Here is a 15,816-nt window from a genome sequence, read left to right as displayed (position 1 = left end):
TCAGGGTCCTCTGTGGGCCTGCCTGGAGGGGTCGGGTATTCCAGGAAAGAGCGGGAGCCCACGCAGCGATGGCAGAAGTGGCTCAGCGGCCGACGGATCAAGGTCAGGGAGGCGGCAGGCCTGGCGGCCGCCTCGAGCATCCAGGATGCGCAAGAGGCAGCAGCGCGGCCCCCGGGAGCTGCGCGGGGGGGGAAGGCTGAGGACTTGGGGGGGTGCGGCGGCCAGGCCCGGCACGGGCCAGGGAGGACTCATCTGGGCGGGAGGCCAGGAGCAGCAGAGCCAGGGGACCTCGGCTGGCTGGGCCACCTCTGCCAGGACAGGGACTAGAGGGACCAGAACCTGCGCGTTGGGATCCGGCGTGGGGGGCTCGGCTGCTGTCCAAGGAGGGGCCGGAGCGACAGAGTCAGTCCTGGCCAGGGCGGAGGCATGGTCGAGTTGCGGGTAGCTCGGGGTCCCCTGGATGTGCTCAGGATACGGTGGGAGGCCGTCCTGCGGCTCCGCGGCGCTGGGCGCCGGGAGGTGCCCCGGGGCTGCCGGCTCGCCGTCCACCTGCCCGGATGCTGGTTTAGTGTGTACTCTCGGCTTCATCCTCACCAGGAGGTGCGGGCAGTCTCTCTGAAACAGGGGACTGTGGTAGAAGTGTAACTGAGGTCGCGGTTGAGAGAGAAAAGGAAACCCCGAGTCACAAAAGAGTTGCTCGCAAGCAGCAGCCGCCTGGCTGGGCCCCTGGGCGCCCTCCCCCAGCCGACCCAGGGCCTCTTTGGAGAAAGCGGGACCCGGTCCCAGCAGGATGCTGTGCCCCAGCTTTGACATCCCCGAGACTCGCTCACTCACCATCACCTTTCGCCCTTGGAAAATGACTGAAAATGGCCCCTTAGGACGAGTACAAGGCCCACGAAAGGGGACTTGGCGTTTGCAGGTACGAGACTGCAACAAGGTTCGGTAGCTTCCTAAGGAAGTGTCCGAATCGCCCCCTGGCCAGCACCTCCAGGGGCCAGACCGGGGACGCTGACTGCTTCCCAGGAAAGGACCTGCGCCCCCACTCAAGTGATGCTCTGGAGCTATGGGAGTCAAGGGGGCACACAGACCTCCCCCCTCCCCCCGGCGGGCCACTGTCCCCGAGCAGGAGGACGGGAAGGGCCAGCGTTGCAGCAGTGTCCTCTTGTCCCCCGCTGTGACTGCGTGTCAGGCACGAGCGGCACTGCCCACGTGTCAGGAGTACAGGATGACGCCTTGCCCGCGTGTGCTGTGAAATGATCACCACAGGGGGTCCAGTTCACACGCATCACCTCACACAGACACACCAAAGGGAAAAGGAGGAAGGAGAGAAGTGACGTCCTTGTGCTGAGAACGCTTCGGGTCCCCCCATAACAACGTCCCAACACAGCACGTGGCACTGCCAGCTCCGGCCGTCACGCCGGTGCCCAAGTACCACCTTTAAAGGAAGCTCTCCCGACACGCCTGCAGCCGTCCCAGGCGGCCCCGGGGTTGGCACCCGCCCCCCACCCCCGGGCCCAGCGGCTCAGCCCCTGGAGAGGGCTCCTCCCCCGCCGTCCCCCGCCCTCCTTACCTCGCTCAGGACGTGGGCGGGCCGCTCCTTCGTGGACAGGTTGGTCATGCAGAGGGACGTGTGCATGTCCTGGCACACTGCTGAATCCATAGTGGTTAAGCTGGCGGATGAAGCTCTCCACACGTTCTGTCTTGAACACCTTGTCTAGGCCGTCCCTGTCCAAAACCTCCTTTTGAAACAGCGGCCTGTTGACGCCTATGCAAGTCCCGTCTTCATTCCACCCAATGGATGCAAAGCGACTGCTGTGGACGATCGTCCACAGCTTCCTGGGAAAGGGGTGGAAGAGCAGGCTGCCTTCCCACACGGCCTCGCAGGCGGTGCGAGGCCTTTTCAACAAAGGCTCTTCCGTCAAATCCTGGAAAGCGGCTTCTCCAGGCAGCAGCCTGAGGTCGGGGTGCCCCGCGGGCACGGGCTGGTCCAGGGCGAGGGACTGGGGGGTGCAGCTCCCTGAGCCGAGGGCCGGAGCCGCTGTGTCGGGAGGAAGAGGCGCCTCGCCGAAGCCGGGCGCCCTGCCCGCGGCGGGGCCCTTCTCGTCCGCAGCCATGCGGAGCGCGGCGTGCCCCTCCGCCATGTAAACGGGACAGTGCAGCGCGGCCGGCAGCACCCTGGGCTCACACTCCCGCTCAGCCCCTCACAGAAGTGCTCCGGTTGCTCGGGGGTGACAGCACAGCCCAGCCAGGAAGTGACATCATAAAGGGCAGGCCCGTCAGCATGTCAGCCTCCTGCTTCACGCCCGTCATTGCAGGGGGCACGAAGACACTCGTGCACGGGTGCAGAACCACAGGCCGAGCGCTCGTGCAAACCGGGCACAGCCTTCTGGTCCCGGAGCCCCCGGGCCAGGCAGACGTGCACGGACCCACGTGTGACCCACGAGGTCAGAAGTCCTCCTGTGTGTCCCCTGGCCTTCCGGGCCGTGCACAGCACCCATGATTTCAAGCACGAGCATCGCCCGAGACGCGGCCCACGGTCAAGGGCGCTAAAACTTTACAATTCACCCATGAACTGGAAGAAAAACCCTCACAATGTCTGGGTCTGCAAAGTGCCTACCTTACCCTCTCCCCGGAGAGGTGTCCCATGGGTGCTGAGCAGGAATCGGACTCTGGACCCCCGCCCTCACCCGCAGCAGCCCTTTCCCTCCATTGCCCACAGCAGAGGCCAGACTCAGATGAAACGTTCAGGGAAATTTATTAAACAGAAACATTGACTGAAACCATTGAACAGAGGGCATAACAACACACAGAGGAACTTCTAACGGCCACCGGAGCTCACGGGTCCCGGCCCCACCCAGGGTCCTCAAAAAGGTGCCTCCGCTACACCCCACCCGGCGGCCCTCCATCTCCCCACAGTCTCCCTTCCTGAGGGCCCCGCGGGTGGCCTCTCGCCAGGAAGATGGGCGCCGGCCATGCCCGCTCCCCCCAGGGCAGACCCTCCATTTCTGGCCCACATGCCCGGGGCCTGGCCCTGCCCTATGGCGGGCACAGGACAGTCCCACAGCAGGGCGCACGCCACCGAGCCGGGGACGTGGAGTCCCGAGGAACAACGGGGTGGCCCAGCAGAACACAAGCCCTGGGGGGCCTCCCGCAGACCTCCTGCAGCCCTGGTCAAGGTCTTCCTTCGAAGGTTGCAGGTGGGCTCCCAGGTCCTGGGGTGGGCGCTGGCTGTGACCTCGTCCATCCCGTCCTTCCCGCCGGCTCCTGGGACTGGGCTTGGGGTCTCCACGCCGCGCAGGGGTTGGGGGAACTGCTCAGAGGAGAACACATGCACATTTCCACAACAACAGGCAGCGCTGGGCCTGAATCTATGCCCAGAAAGCACACGTTGAGCTCACGACACTGGCCCACAGAGACCAGAGCCTTGGCTGGCACGTGGCGCACCTCAGGGCTCTGCGGGGGGACGATGGCTAGGGTGTGTGTGTTGGGGGGAGGGGAGCGGGGGCTGGGGGGTTCCTTGACACCTGGGTCCCTCTGGGGCCTACAGGGACACATTTGGGCTTGCCAGTACAGGGAGCAACCTGCCCCAGGGGATGATGAATAGGGGTCCCCTCTCAGGAGGGAGGCCCAGGCACCTTGAGGTTCCCCGTAATGTCTCCCAGGCCAGTGTGGGTGGCAGCCATCTGCAGGTGCCCCTCACCCAGGTGAGAGCTGGTCACTCAGGGCTGCTCCCAGGTCAGCCGCCTGAGCTGGCAGGCTTTGGAGCAGGGGCTGGATGTGGTGCTGCCGTGGCAAAGCAGGGGGGCATCTCTCCCTGCCTAGTTTGGTGTCAAACATGGTCATCTTGGTCACTTGGAAGGACTGATCGTGGTGGCCACGGCCCCTTGGGGGTGGTGGGGGGGACCCAGGGGCTTGGTCTGGGCTGAGCTGGGCTGGGCTGGCCTTTCCCTCCACCCTGCTCCCCGTGTGGGGCCAGGAGGCTGCCTGGCCGGGCCTCCTCCTGCCTCCGGGCCCGGGGGCCCCCCAGGGCCTGCTGAGCCTATTGGCCACATGAGGACTTGGAGTTGCTTCTCTCCGCAGCCCCGTCCTCATTTCCTGGCTCGTCTGGGATGGACTTGAGCCCCTCCTCGGGCTCCCAGCCCGGACCTCCTGGGCCCGCCGGGGAAGCCCTGCCCATCCAGGGAGCAGTGGGGCCTCCGGGGGCCCCTGAGTGTCCCGCCTGACCTGGGCGCGCAGGTGTGGGGTCCTTGTCGTCGACGTGCACCTCCCCCTGTTCCTCCTCCACACTGTCATCCTCTGCCTTAGCTCTGGCTCTGGCATCAGCCTGGGCATTGGCCCGGGCAGAAGCCCCTTCCCCTGCCTGGGCTCTCTTGCTCCTGGCTAGACTGGCCTCCCACGCCGCAGACTCTCAGACGCTCCTCAGCATCTCCATGAGACGTGGAGGCCTCCCAACCACTCTCAGCTTTGCTCAGTGCTTCATCCAGGGGCTCAGTGTGGCTGGCCCCAGTGAGCACCTGCCTCAGGGGCACACGGTCAGCTGAGGCTCTGGTCAGGGTCCCTCTCTTGATGGCTTTGTGCAGCAGGGCTTCCATCCGCAACACAAAAGCAGAGAGGCACTCACCTGACTGCTGTTGAGCAAACACTTCACCCGGATGGTCGCCTGGGACTCGTTGTCTCCAAACACCTGGATCAAAGCCGCCAGGCAGTCCTGTGCGGTCCTGGCAGGGTTCTCCACCAGGATCCTGGGCACAAACTGCTGGGTCATCCCTCGCAGGCCTTCCATTAGCCTCCTCCTCCTCCTCTCCCTTTCCAAAACCCCACGCCGCACATGCAGCATGGCAGAGGTATGGTCTAGCCAGGCCTCACAGGATTCCTCCCCGGGGTCCGCTGGTCCCTCCCGGAAAACACGCCCAGGCGCTGGTACCGCAGGGTCTTCACCCAAGGCTGGACCGCCTGACTGATGGATGGGAGCCAGCACACCCTGCGCAGCCCAAGCCTCAGCCCCAGCCTCAGCCCCAGGGCACCGGCCACACTCTCCACCGTCTGCCCCTGTTGCCACAGGAAGGGGAACGCGCCACCTAGAAACTCCTTTCCTGAGCATCGGGGCACAAAGACCATGTTCCAGGGACCTCTAGTGCTTGGGATTTCCCTGGGGACCAAAGCATAATCGACTTTCCGGTGAAGCTCGACCAGGGCCTCAGTGGCATTCTCCTCCTCTCGAAACACTTTGCCCAGCACGGTAAAGTGGCCCACCGGCCACAGGGCGGCCTCCAGAGACTCTTGGAGTCCGGCTTCATCACGGTGTTCCGGGATGCCCAGGATGAGCAGGGCCCTGTGAGCGCTGACGCGCATCCACCTGCACCGGTCCTGCAGCATCGTCACCACCACCGCCCGCAGCTTCCTCCGGTGCGGGGCTAATGCTAGGGGTAGGAAACTTTTCCCGGTGCAGACCAGGGTGGCTGGCCCTGGGGGGTGGGGGAACGGGAATGAATTGGGGCTGGGGTCTAGGACTCAGAGAGAACCGCCCAGGTCTCCACAGCCTGTGAACACGAACAGGACAAGAGCGAGGTTAAGGCCGACCCGCCCCCCCACCTCACCCCACCCCCACCACGTGCTGCCCCTCCTCTCCCCCGTGCTGCCTCTGCGGCCCAGGCTTGACCCCCGCCCCGCTCTCCACCTGCCCGCAGGGGCCACAGCCCGCTCCCCACGCCGCCCCCCCCCGCTCCCTCCACCCCCCCCCACCCCCGCCTACGGCCCCGCGGGCTGCCGCTGTCCTGCTGGGGATAGCGGAAGGTGGCAGGGTCTCCCGGAGCCAAACGCACCACCCCGGGTCTGGTACCTTCTTCGGGTCGGGGTCTTTCCTGGCCGAGGTCCCAGCAGGAGGGGCGCGAGGCTGCGCTGAGTGGCGACGGGGTCGGGCGCCCCTCTTTCCCCGGCTCTCTCTCTCCCTGTCCCTGTCCCCTCTCAGCGCTGCACGTGGGCCAGCGCGCCACCGCCTGCCTGCCCGCCCGCCACCGCTCTCTGCAGTGCGGACTCACTCGGGGCGGGGGCACAGTGGTAGCCGCGCGCGGACCCTCCGCGGCGCCCCGGTGATGGCCGGGCCATTGGCGCGCGCGGGTCACGCGGCCGGGCTGTCGCCACCGCCGCGAACGCCCCGGGACCGCGGGTGACGTCACCTGTTCCTTCCCCCGCCCCTGACGGGGCGCCGGCACCGGTGGGGACCCTCGGGGTCCGGGGGTCGGCGCCCCCACCCGGGACCCAGCCCAGTCTCCCGCCCCTCCCGGAACGAGCCCTCGGGGCGCCGGCGTGGGGAGGGCTGCACACCCCCGGGTGCCCGCCGGAGAGTGGCTGGATGGCCCTGAGGTGCGCCCGCGGACACTGCGTTCCGACAAGGAATGGGGAGCAGCGGCGTGGGGGTGGCCCTCTGGGGCTCCTTTACCAGTTCTCCCCCTCCCCCTCCCCTCCCAGGACTGGTCCTGTCTCCAGGCTAGGCGAGGAGCACCTCGCCCAGCCCAGGTGTGATTCCTCAGAGTAGATGCCACAGGCGCACACGAGCGTTCACACACACACCGCCCCATCGGAGGGTCTGCGGTCCACACGCTGCCCTCCCCGCTCGCCGGGAGGCCGGGAGCCGCAGGCTTCAGCCGCTGTGGGTGCATGACGGGCCAAGGCACTCCGCCACCCCAGTGCCAGTAGCCAGTTCCCAGGAGGGTGCCACGGTTTTGCTCGCTGCCAAGTTCAAATCCCAATAGTGGGCTTCTGCTACTTAGAGCTCAACTCCTAGCGCCTGTGTCTTACTCTGTTTCCTTGGGCAAGTCATTGCCCCTTCTCCACGCCTTAGCGGAAGGACAGAATTGGGGTCTCCACCCGAGGGTGTGTACCAGAGAGCTGCTGTGCTGCGAGTTGGGTACTCAATATGTGCCTTGCCCTCACCAGCCTAGTGGGCTTTGGGACATTGCTCTCTTGGCCCCTCAGGGCAGCATGGGTGTTGCACCTCCCCAGAGACCTCCGGCTCTCTGGCCCTGAGTCAGCCTTCTTCCCTAGGTCCTTCCCCTTTCCTTTGCCACCTAAGCTAGATGGTGCACCAGGGCAGTCCTGCCTCTGCTGGAAACAAAGGTCAAGTCCCTGTGGGTTTCGCCACCCTGCACCTGTCCCTTCACGGGAGTCTGGGTCCATGCAGACAAGCTCTCCACTGCTCGGGTGGCAGGGAGTTCCTCTAGGGGTCACACCTCCGGATGTCGTTGCTGCCCCTCCCCCCTTCTCTTTTCTTGCCTGGCATCCGGCCAACCATCTTCTTCTGCGATTTGCTTTTCCTACTCAAGGTTTACTGGTCAAGACTTCTCTGAGTGTCCAGCTCCTGGTTGAATCGCAGCCCTGGTTTATTTGTGCATGACCCCAAGGATGGGCATTCAGGCTGTTCCTGGTCTTTAGCTGTTACAGACACTGCTGCCACCAGCACCCTGCACATGCCTGTCTGAGCCGCTGTCAGCTCAGAAGTGGTTTTGCTGGGACTTGGGCTGTGCCCATGACCCGGTGTTGCTAATCCGTTACCTCCCATGAGCGGCTGAACCCATGTTCACTCCTACCAGCAGCGTGGGAGCGGTCCTGTGGACCCCACAGCCTGAGCAGCCTTGGGTCTTGTCCAGCCTTGACCATTTGCCCACCGCACAAGGAAAAGCAGTGCCTCATTACTGTACGCCTTGCCTTTCCCCAGTTGGTTGTGAGAGCGGGTATCTTCTCAGAAGTTTGCCAACCGTGCCCGGGTGCTCTTCTGTGAATCGCCTTTGCTCATTTCCTCCCCACCACGGAGAAGCGTTGTTGGCCTGTTTCTGGGAGAAAGTTCCTGGCATCAAGGTTGAAGGCACTCTCATTTGTTTTACACTCACCCATCACCCAGAAGCAGGCCACCTTGGAGTTGGCCTTATAGCTGGACCTTGGCTTGCCCACGTGGCCTTACTCTCCCAGCTTTCCTATCTCGCAGGTGGTAAGTGCTGGGTAAATGAAGAAACACGGGTGTTCTCTCAGAAACCATCTTTCCCAGTTGGCCTCATGGGTGCGTGCACTCCCCGCCCTCCCACTGCTGAGGGCCGAGACTGTCTGCTCTTAACACTTGCCGTGAGAATTTCTGTCTAGGGAACCTCGGCCCCAGTCCTGTCACAGATTCCACCCCACAGCGTCCTCCTTGGTTTCTGCCATGATTTGTCTGGGGTCCTTCCTCAGAGGAGGTGCTCCCGTGGGAGCAGATGCGGGACCCTTGCTGCCAACTGGCCAGCTGGCCTGCAAGCAGACTGTTGACTCATTTCCCCTCTTTTCAGCCTCCTCCCTTCCTATTCTCCCTCCTTCCATACGTACTGACTCCAGTTGCAGGACTCTCCTCCAGCTCTGCCTCCGGACACCAGCTGCGCGCTCTGCTGGGGCTGGGCTGCGATGCCTTGACTGCCTTCAGTTTGCCACCTCTCAGCCTTCCTTTGACTCCACCTCCTAACACAGCCGACCATCCTACCTTCTCAAAACACTTGCCTTTGTCTCTTGGCTTCTGTCAGCCCCGCCCCCCACCTTCAGGCTGACCGCATCGCTCTCTGCCTTCCTGTTCTCCTTGCAACTCCCTCCTCCTCCTCCTTTGCTTGGAGTTCAGTGTGGTGGAGGTGGGCTCCCAGCCTCAGCTCCGGGCCCCTTGGCACCTCTGACACCACTCTCACCGGAAGGATCTGCCTGCCGATGGCTCCAAACGTTCTGTCTCTGGGCAGGAACTCTTCCCTGAGCTCTGCGTGTGTTCATCAAACTAACTGCCCACTTGGATGCCCAAGGGGAACTTCAGAATGAAGATGTCCAGACTGGAGCACTCTATGCCCCTCAACACGCTTGCTTCTTCCCCAGGCTTCCCCAAGGGCTCTGCCTTCTACCCGGTTGCTCAAGCAGAGGTACCAGAATTCTTCCTCCCCTCTCCTCTGCTCCTCCTCCCCCATCTAACCCATCATCAGATTTTAGTGACTCTAGTCGGCGACTGCTGCCCCCGTCCACATCTCCACGGCCCCTGGCCCTGTCTACTCCTCTCTCTTCTCCCACTCTGGCCCCTTTCTGTACTTCACTCCCACTCACATGACAGCTGGGGCAAACTCTTTGCAACGCCACCAGACCCCACTCCTCCCCGGTGATGTGTCCTCCCTGTGGCTCCCCATCTCCTTAGAGTAAACTCCAAAGTCCTCTCCCTGGCCAGCAGCTCCCCCACCCCCGCCGGGAGCTGGCCTCCTCTTAGGCTCTCCTTCCCATGCCACCCATCGGCAGCCCCCTCACCAGACTCCTGCTGTGATGGACTTCTCGGCCGGCCCCAGAGCACACCAAACTCATTCCCATCTGTGGCCTTTGCCTTGGTTCCTCCTCTGTGTGGGACAAGCCGCCCCCCCAAAATTCCCATGGTGGCCCCCTCCTCCGCATTCAAGTCTCAGCGGAACCCCCCTCCCACGCCCTGGCCTTGGAGGCCTCCCCGACTGGCCGCCCACATCAAACATGGGCCCTGGAGTACCCTCCGCTCATATTCACATCAGCAGCATTGCCTCGTGTGTCATCATGTAATAGATGCTGGCTGGGGCCTTTGCTGTGGGCATCAGGGTGGCGGGGCGGGGTGAGTTCCTGTGGCTATGCTCACGTTTAGGAGCCCCCTGCGACGCCCAGGTAGACACACAGTTTACTCCCTTCCGTCCTCCTCCTCCCTTCACCACCACCCCCCAACGTGGGGCTCCGAGGGCAGACCGCTGGGCTCCCGGATGCAGGTAAAGGGCTTGTCATCATGCCACTGGCTTGGTTCAGCCTCCGGGGTCTTCTGTCTTTGGGCTTGTTCCCCCGATTGCCAGCAGCGGGCCCTGCACAGAGCCAGTGCCCAGCGGATGTTGAGCAAGGGAGGAATAGACACAGATTCACACAGGCTCCGGGCCACTAGGTGACAGGGTGCTCCCATAACTTACCCCCTCCACCACACACCTTACTGTTGGGAATGAAGTCCAGGGGACGGCCAGCCTAGCTAAGCTCACAGAAACCCGGCAAGTGTGGCAGCAGAGAGGGTCTCAGTGTTTCTTTCCATTTGGCCGCCTGCCAGCTGGGTGACCTGGGAGATGTCCCTCAGCCTCTGAGGGTTGAGTGGGAGAGTCGTCGGCTCACAGCCCGGGAGGGGCTTCTGTGCCCCACAGTTGCCGAGGGCCCAAGCTCTGCGCAGCTCGACGCGCCCCTCTTGTCTCCTCTAGGGAGAGCCTGGAGCTCTCCCCTACCTTCTCACCAGGCAGTGTCCACCCACACTTCCTAAATTTTGGCCTCAGACCAGCTCCCCACCAGCTGCAGCCTGCTCTGACTGCTCAGTGGTCCTCTTCCTCCGCCCCCACCTCTGGGGGCTCCCAGCCCTGCCCCAAACCCTCCACAGGCTCTCGGGCAGCCAAGCAGGCCCCCTTCTTCCCTTTGTGAACCTGCCATTCCCTCACTGGCCACTCCTACCTGGGGGACAGCTTCTTCCTGGCTGCCAGCAGCCTCCGCGTCCACCTGCCCACGGATACCTCGCAGGTGCAGTTGGCTGCTTTCGGGTGGCATGGTCCTTCTGAGCGCCACCCCAACACGGTTCTCGTGCTTCCCCGACTTGAGGCTCCTACTGGGCTGGGTAAGTGTCAGCAAGTCTCCGACCTTCGCAGATCTGGTTGCTTGCAGCATGTTCCGTAACGTGCTCAGTACAGGTGTGGGACTCAGGCCACGGCCTGATAAGCGGCCGGCTTCTCTCTGCCTCGTGTCTGGCTTGGGATGGTCCCCACACCAGGAACTGGTGATGTGAGTGTGAATTGCCACAACCACTTTGGACATTCTGCGTGGAGCCATCTTAAGTAAATCGTTCACTTCCCTCCCTTGTGGCCCAGCCTGTCATTCCTACTTATTTACCCAGGACAATGGAACACACACGTCCACAGAGAGACTCCCTCAAGGACATCCACACCAGCTTTTATCATAATGGCTCCACACCAGAACCAGCCCAAGTGCCCATCAGCAGGAGAAGGGACGAGGGACTTGCTGTGAATCCCCTACCCTGGGGCAATCCTACACAGAAGTGAAAACCAGCGGGCTGCAGACCCTCGCAGCCACATGGGTGTGTCTCACAGAGAGGATGCCGAGCGAGAGAAATTAGACACCAGGCTGTGGCACTGTGTGATTCCACTGGCACGGAATATGCCAAACCAGGCAAAATGGGCCTGTGGTGAAGGAACTTCAGAGGGTGGCAGAGTCTCCAGGGAGGTAGAAGCGACTGGCAAGGAGGGTGTGGCTCCTTTCTGAGAAGATAGAAATGTTCTCTGTTTTGACAGGGCGCTGGCTTAGTCGCGGGGTGGATGCGGTTTTCCAAATGCATTGAACTGTCACTTTGAACACTTTGAACAGAGGCGGTGGTGAAATAAGCCATATTCTCTGAGTCTCTGTTATGGAGCACCTGGTGCCATGGACCATATTTGGTCTCCCCAGTGTCTGTATGTCAAAGCCCTAACCCCCAATGGGACTGGATTTGGAGATAAGGCCTACAAGGGGGTAATTAAGGTTAAATGAGGTCATGAGGCCCTGATCGGATTGGAGTAGGGTCCTTATCAGAAGAGAAGCCAGAGACCTCTCGCTTGCCCTTGTGCTCTCTCTCCCACCATCTCTGCCCCCCACATTGTACAAAGAGGTCATACACAGTGAGATGCCTGCCACCTACCTATGAGTTGGGAAAAGACCTCTCACCAGAAACCGACCCTGCCGCACCTTGATCTCAGACCTCCAGCCTCCAGAACTGGGAGAAAATCAAGGTCTGCGGTTTAAGGCCCCCAGTCTGTGGCTTTTGGTTACGGTGGCCTGAGCTGATGAAGACTCCTGGGTTCCCTCGTATTTGCCTGGGGAAGTTACTCTTCCTTAGCGGCTCCCTACTGCTCATCTGTCGATTGGAGTCATCTGCCCCTCTGTCTTGCTTGGAGGCTGTGAGGATCCCCTGTGAGTGTGTATGTGGTACTGTCTTGAAGAGTCCCTGTTTCTATATTTTCCTGAGGTGATGCTATGCTCCCTGCCATGATGTCCCATCCAGGCTCTGTCTGCCTCCTGCAGCATGCAGGGTGGGCGGTCGGGGGCAAAGCCCCAGTGAGGGAGGGGCTCGGGGAACTCAGGAGCCTTCAGTCGTGAAGACTCCAGGAATAGCAATTTCCAGGCTGCAGAGCTGGGCTGCTGCAAGGCAGGGCTGGCCCGGTGTTGTCAGGCTTGGTCCTCCTCTCCCGGCACTATCTCCTCAGAGCCTAGCAGGTCCCACTTCCTAGGACCGAAGCCCGGGAGAGGCGGGCAGGTCTAGTCCCTCTTGACGTGCCACCTCCGTCCATGCCTAGAATAAGGGTGTGTCCTGCCCTATGACACCTGGACCCAGGGTGACTGAGTCCACTTCCTCCCTCAGAAGCCTGATCCAGCCCCACCCAGTGGACCCTCAGGGAGCTCCGAAGGCTCTGCCTGCTTGTCTATGGACCCCTTTCCTAGGCCCTCTCTCTCCTGACTGACCTTCAGTCTTCTCCAACTGCAAGCACTCCTTTCGCCTCCAGGGGGGCCAGGTGTGAAGGGGACTGTCTGTCCCTCTCCCTTGGGAAGGGAAGGTAGGCTTTATCCTCACCCTGCCCCTCCCCACAGGGTAGGATATTCCATCCCTGTGAACTCGGGGAGCTCCTGGGGCTTTCCCCAGACAAAATGAGGACCTCCTTTAGTTCACCCAAACAAGGAGTTAAGCTGCCCCACGATGTTCCACCCATTGTAGTATGTGCTGAGCCTACGCCGACCTGCGGGCCAGAGCAGAAACACACCCTGCCCTAACTCAGTGCATAGTCTAAGGCATGACCAGAGACCTTAAGGAAATGAGCCCCCGAGGAAACGTTGTGGGATAAACTCTTTCATGTCCGTCAAGGGGATGCATCCCAGTGTCCTAGCATCCATCCAGGTGGCAGCAAAAGCTCTTCATGTGCATTTCCTTCCAGGAATGGGTGGTACAGAGATGCAAAGGGTCGACCAACGTTCCCTGAGTGCTTGTTCCAAATCAGGTAGGGCTCTAGAGTTCAGGGATCTGAGCGGTGAACACAATGGGAAATGTCCAAAGACAACAAAGGGTGTGACTCTTGGGTTTTTTTTTTTTTCACACGTCTGTGGAGACTGGCAAAGACAATCCCCTTGAAAGCCATGACTCTTGGTTGTCAGAGCCAGGTGCTTGAGACAGAAAAGTGACCCCTTTCAGCGTCAAGGGTCATCAAGCGTGGAGACCTCAGAGCATGGACAGTTCCCTGTAGACTGCAGCGTGGGGAGGAATGAAGGGAGGCCAAAGAGCTGTTTTCTCACTCGAAAGGAACTGGGAGCTTGTCCTGTGGATGGGACGGGAATACGTGTGGAGGGACTGCAATTTCAGTTGTTTGTAAAGTCACTCCCGAGTCTTTGTGGCTCTGCCTTAAGTGTCATGCCCGCTGATATAGAGACATAAAATGGCAAATATGACTAGTGCTATGAGGAAAGGTACACACTGCTCTAGGACAACTCTCTAGAGGGATACGAATCAGTCTGGAAAGTCAAGGAAGTCTTCCCTCGGGCAACGGTGCTGACAACTGAAGGACAGGTAGGAGATGCCCAGGGGAAGAAGGAAGGCAGGAGCGTTCAGGCGGAGGGCACAGCAGTGTTCACAAGTCCAGCGGTGGGGACAATATTACCTAAGACAGGCTGAAATATGGCATATGGGACAAGGGTGGGAGGCTGGTTCGAGATCATCAGGACTGGCAGACCGATAACACACCTCTCAGGCTGTGTAAACCAGGCGAAGGACTCTAGCCCTAATTCAAAGCACAGTGGGAAGTCGTTGAAGGATTGCTAAGCAAGGGACTAATGTGATCAGATTTGCATTTTAAGAGGTCACTCCTGCTGCAACGTGGAGAAAGTTTTGGTGGGGACGAGGCGGTCTTTCAGAACACCACTGAATGGGCTGCTGCAGAACCCTAGCCGGCAGAGGACAGTTTAGATGGGAAGCAGTCAGTGTTTGCTCACAAACCCCCTAAAAAAAATCTCTGAGAAACTATGCATCCCCTCACACATGGCAGTTGGCATCTAAAGCTCTCACTCTAAGTTTAAATACTTGTAAATACATCAGTTCTGCTACACTGTAAATGTTGACATTTGAAAATGAAACTTTAACACCACAATTTTGATGGCATCCAGTGAAATCTAAATACAGGTTTTCCCTGCTATCCAAAAGCAGGGTGTTCCTCTGAAACCTTTCCTGTGCTGAAATGGCAGCAAAGAAGCAATGACCCCAGGGCACATCTTGTTCACGGATGCACAAAATAAATCTGAGATCAAGCACAGATGCTCACAGACACATTTCAAAGCTCTGAAGGCTCGATGCTGAGATGCTGACTGTAGTTCCTGAGGAAGGAGCTTGGAGGTGCCACTCTTGCTGCAGCTCAGGGGCGCGCACTGCCTCTGTCGTGGCCCCCGGCAAAACACACGCTGAACACGTTGCAATTTTCATTTTTCATAAATTCCCTTTGGATTTCTTTGGTTAGCGAAAAGAGGTACTGATGTAGGTCTATAAAACGGAAGTGGCAGCATAAAACTTTCGAAAGCAGAGCACACCTGTATAGCAACGCTAACGTATTTCTTCTTGTAGAAGAAAAAGGAACTGTTCATAACTCTATTACTCAACAAAACTGATTTCAAATTTGTGTATTTTCTTTTGTTTTTGTGCATTTTCATGTCTATTTTTGTTATCTCCTTTTTCACCTAACCTTGTAATTATGAGTGTCTAGATGTTTTAAATCCCTGAGGAGATAGTGTGGGGGTGTTTTTAGGATCAGATGGTAATTGCTTTTGAACTTGAATGTGTTCAAAAGCATGTACAAAAGCATTGGAGACATAAAGGAGCATAATGTATGCAGGGAACAGTGAAAAGGACAGTTCTGCTGGAGCAGGGTGTCTCTGTGGGCAGGAGTAGGTGGAGATAAGGCCAGGTTGATGAAGGTCTAGAGTATCACTTGAAGGAGTTTGGTTTCATCCTAGAAGGAGTGCTTGGAGAGGATTTTAAAAAGAAGCCTGCCATGCCTAGGATTGCACTTCAGAACGGCCACCCTCGTGTAGACAATGGAAGGTAGAGCATGAGATCGGAGGTGGCAAGAAGATCAGTTATGAGACAAGTGCAGTAATCCCGCAGAAGGCCCTGGCGGGGGGGATGTGTCCCTGCAAAGCAATGGAAGTTGAAGGGGCTTGAACCTCTGCTGTAAGGACTCTTGATGATGTGGGTCAAAGGTATGAAGTGTCCCCTCTAAGTCTCAGCTTCCCTTATAAAGCCATTCTCACTCATCCAGCATCACTGCCCCAACCCCACCTCCCTCCCTTCTTTGTCGCTCCAGCAGTCCATATACTCTCTACAATAAAACTAATCATTTGACTTCGTACTCAGGGCTTTCATCCTCAAATTGTTGTAATCATTCCCCCAACAAACATTTATTGAGCAGGCCGAGAGCTGGGACTGGAGGGGATTGGAACTGGGAGTGCTCGGCCTGTACGGAGGGACAAGTCAAGCCAGTTCCTTGTTGCTGAGAGAATTTCCCATCCCCACCATGTCCAGCATGTAAGGGCTCATTGGAATGTGCTTTAATTATTTTCTTCCTAATAAATTGGTTTTCTTCGTGAGAGAAGAGGTGTGTCTGCTCCTTTTTGTAGCTTCCACAGAGTAAAGCACTCAGCTAGACCCATAGTACGGGCTCAGCTGGCACGGTCTTGGAGCAGAGGAGATCTTGAACACTGTTGGAC

The 15,816-nt window shown here is 59.5% G+C and overlaps 2 protein-coding genes across 2 annotated transcripts in view; both read right to left on the bottom strand.

Moving 5' to 3' along the window:
• LOC137217298 (heat shock transcription factor, X-linked-like) lies at positions 1-2,141 on the bottom strand. Its single transcript, XM_067723963.1, has 3 exons — positions 1,694-2,141; positions 1,571-1,647; positions 1-615 (listed from the first exon to the last, which is right to left on the bottom strand). The coding sequence occupies exons 1-3, from the start codon at positions 2,139-2,141 to the stop codon at positions 1-3; spliced, it is 1,140 nt and encodes a 379-aa protein (XP_067580064.1).
• Positions 2,142-2,736: 595 nt separating this feature from the next.
• PNMA6A (PNMA family member 6A) overlaps positions 2,737-15,816 on the bottom strand; it is a 50,420-nt gene continuing 37,340 nt past the window's right edge. The window contains 4 exon segments of the mRNA XM_067723961.1: positions 2,737-4,468; positions 4,470-4,639; positions 4,642-4,887; positions 4,890-5,504. Coding sequence (XP_067580062.1) covers positions 4,040-4,468; positions 4,470-4,639; positions 4,642-4,887; positions 4,890-5,504 — 1,460 coding nt within the window. The 3' untranslated portion in view covers positions 2,737-4,039.

This window comes from Pseudorca crassidens, chromosome X (genome assembly GCF_039906515.1).
Source record: "Pseudorca crassidens isolate mPseCra1 chromosome X, mPseCra1.hap1, whole genome shotgun sequence".
NCBI lineage: Eukaryota > Metazoa > Chordata > Mammalia > Artiodactyla > Delphinidae > Pseudorca > Pseudorca crassidens.
Note: the sequence above shows the minus strand (reverse complement) of the source record. Positions and strands in the feature narration are given on the sequence as shown.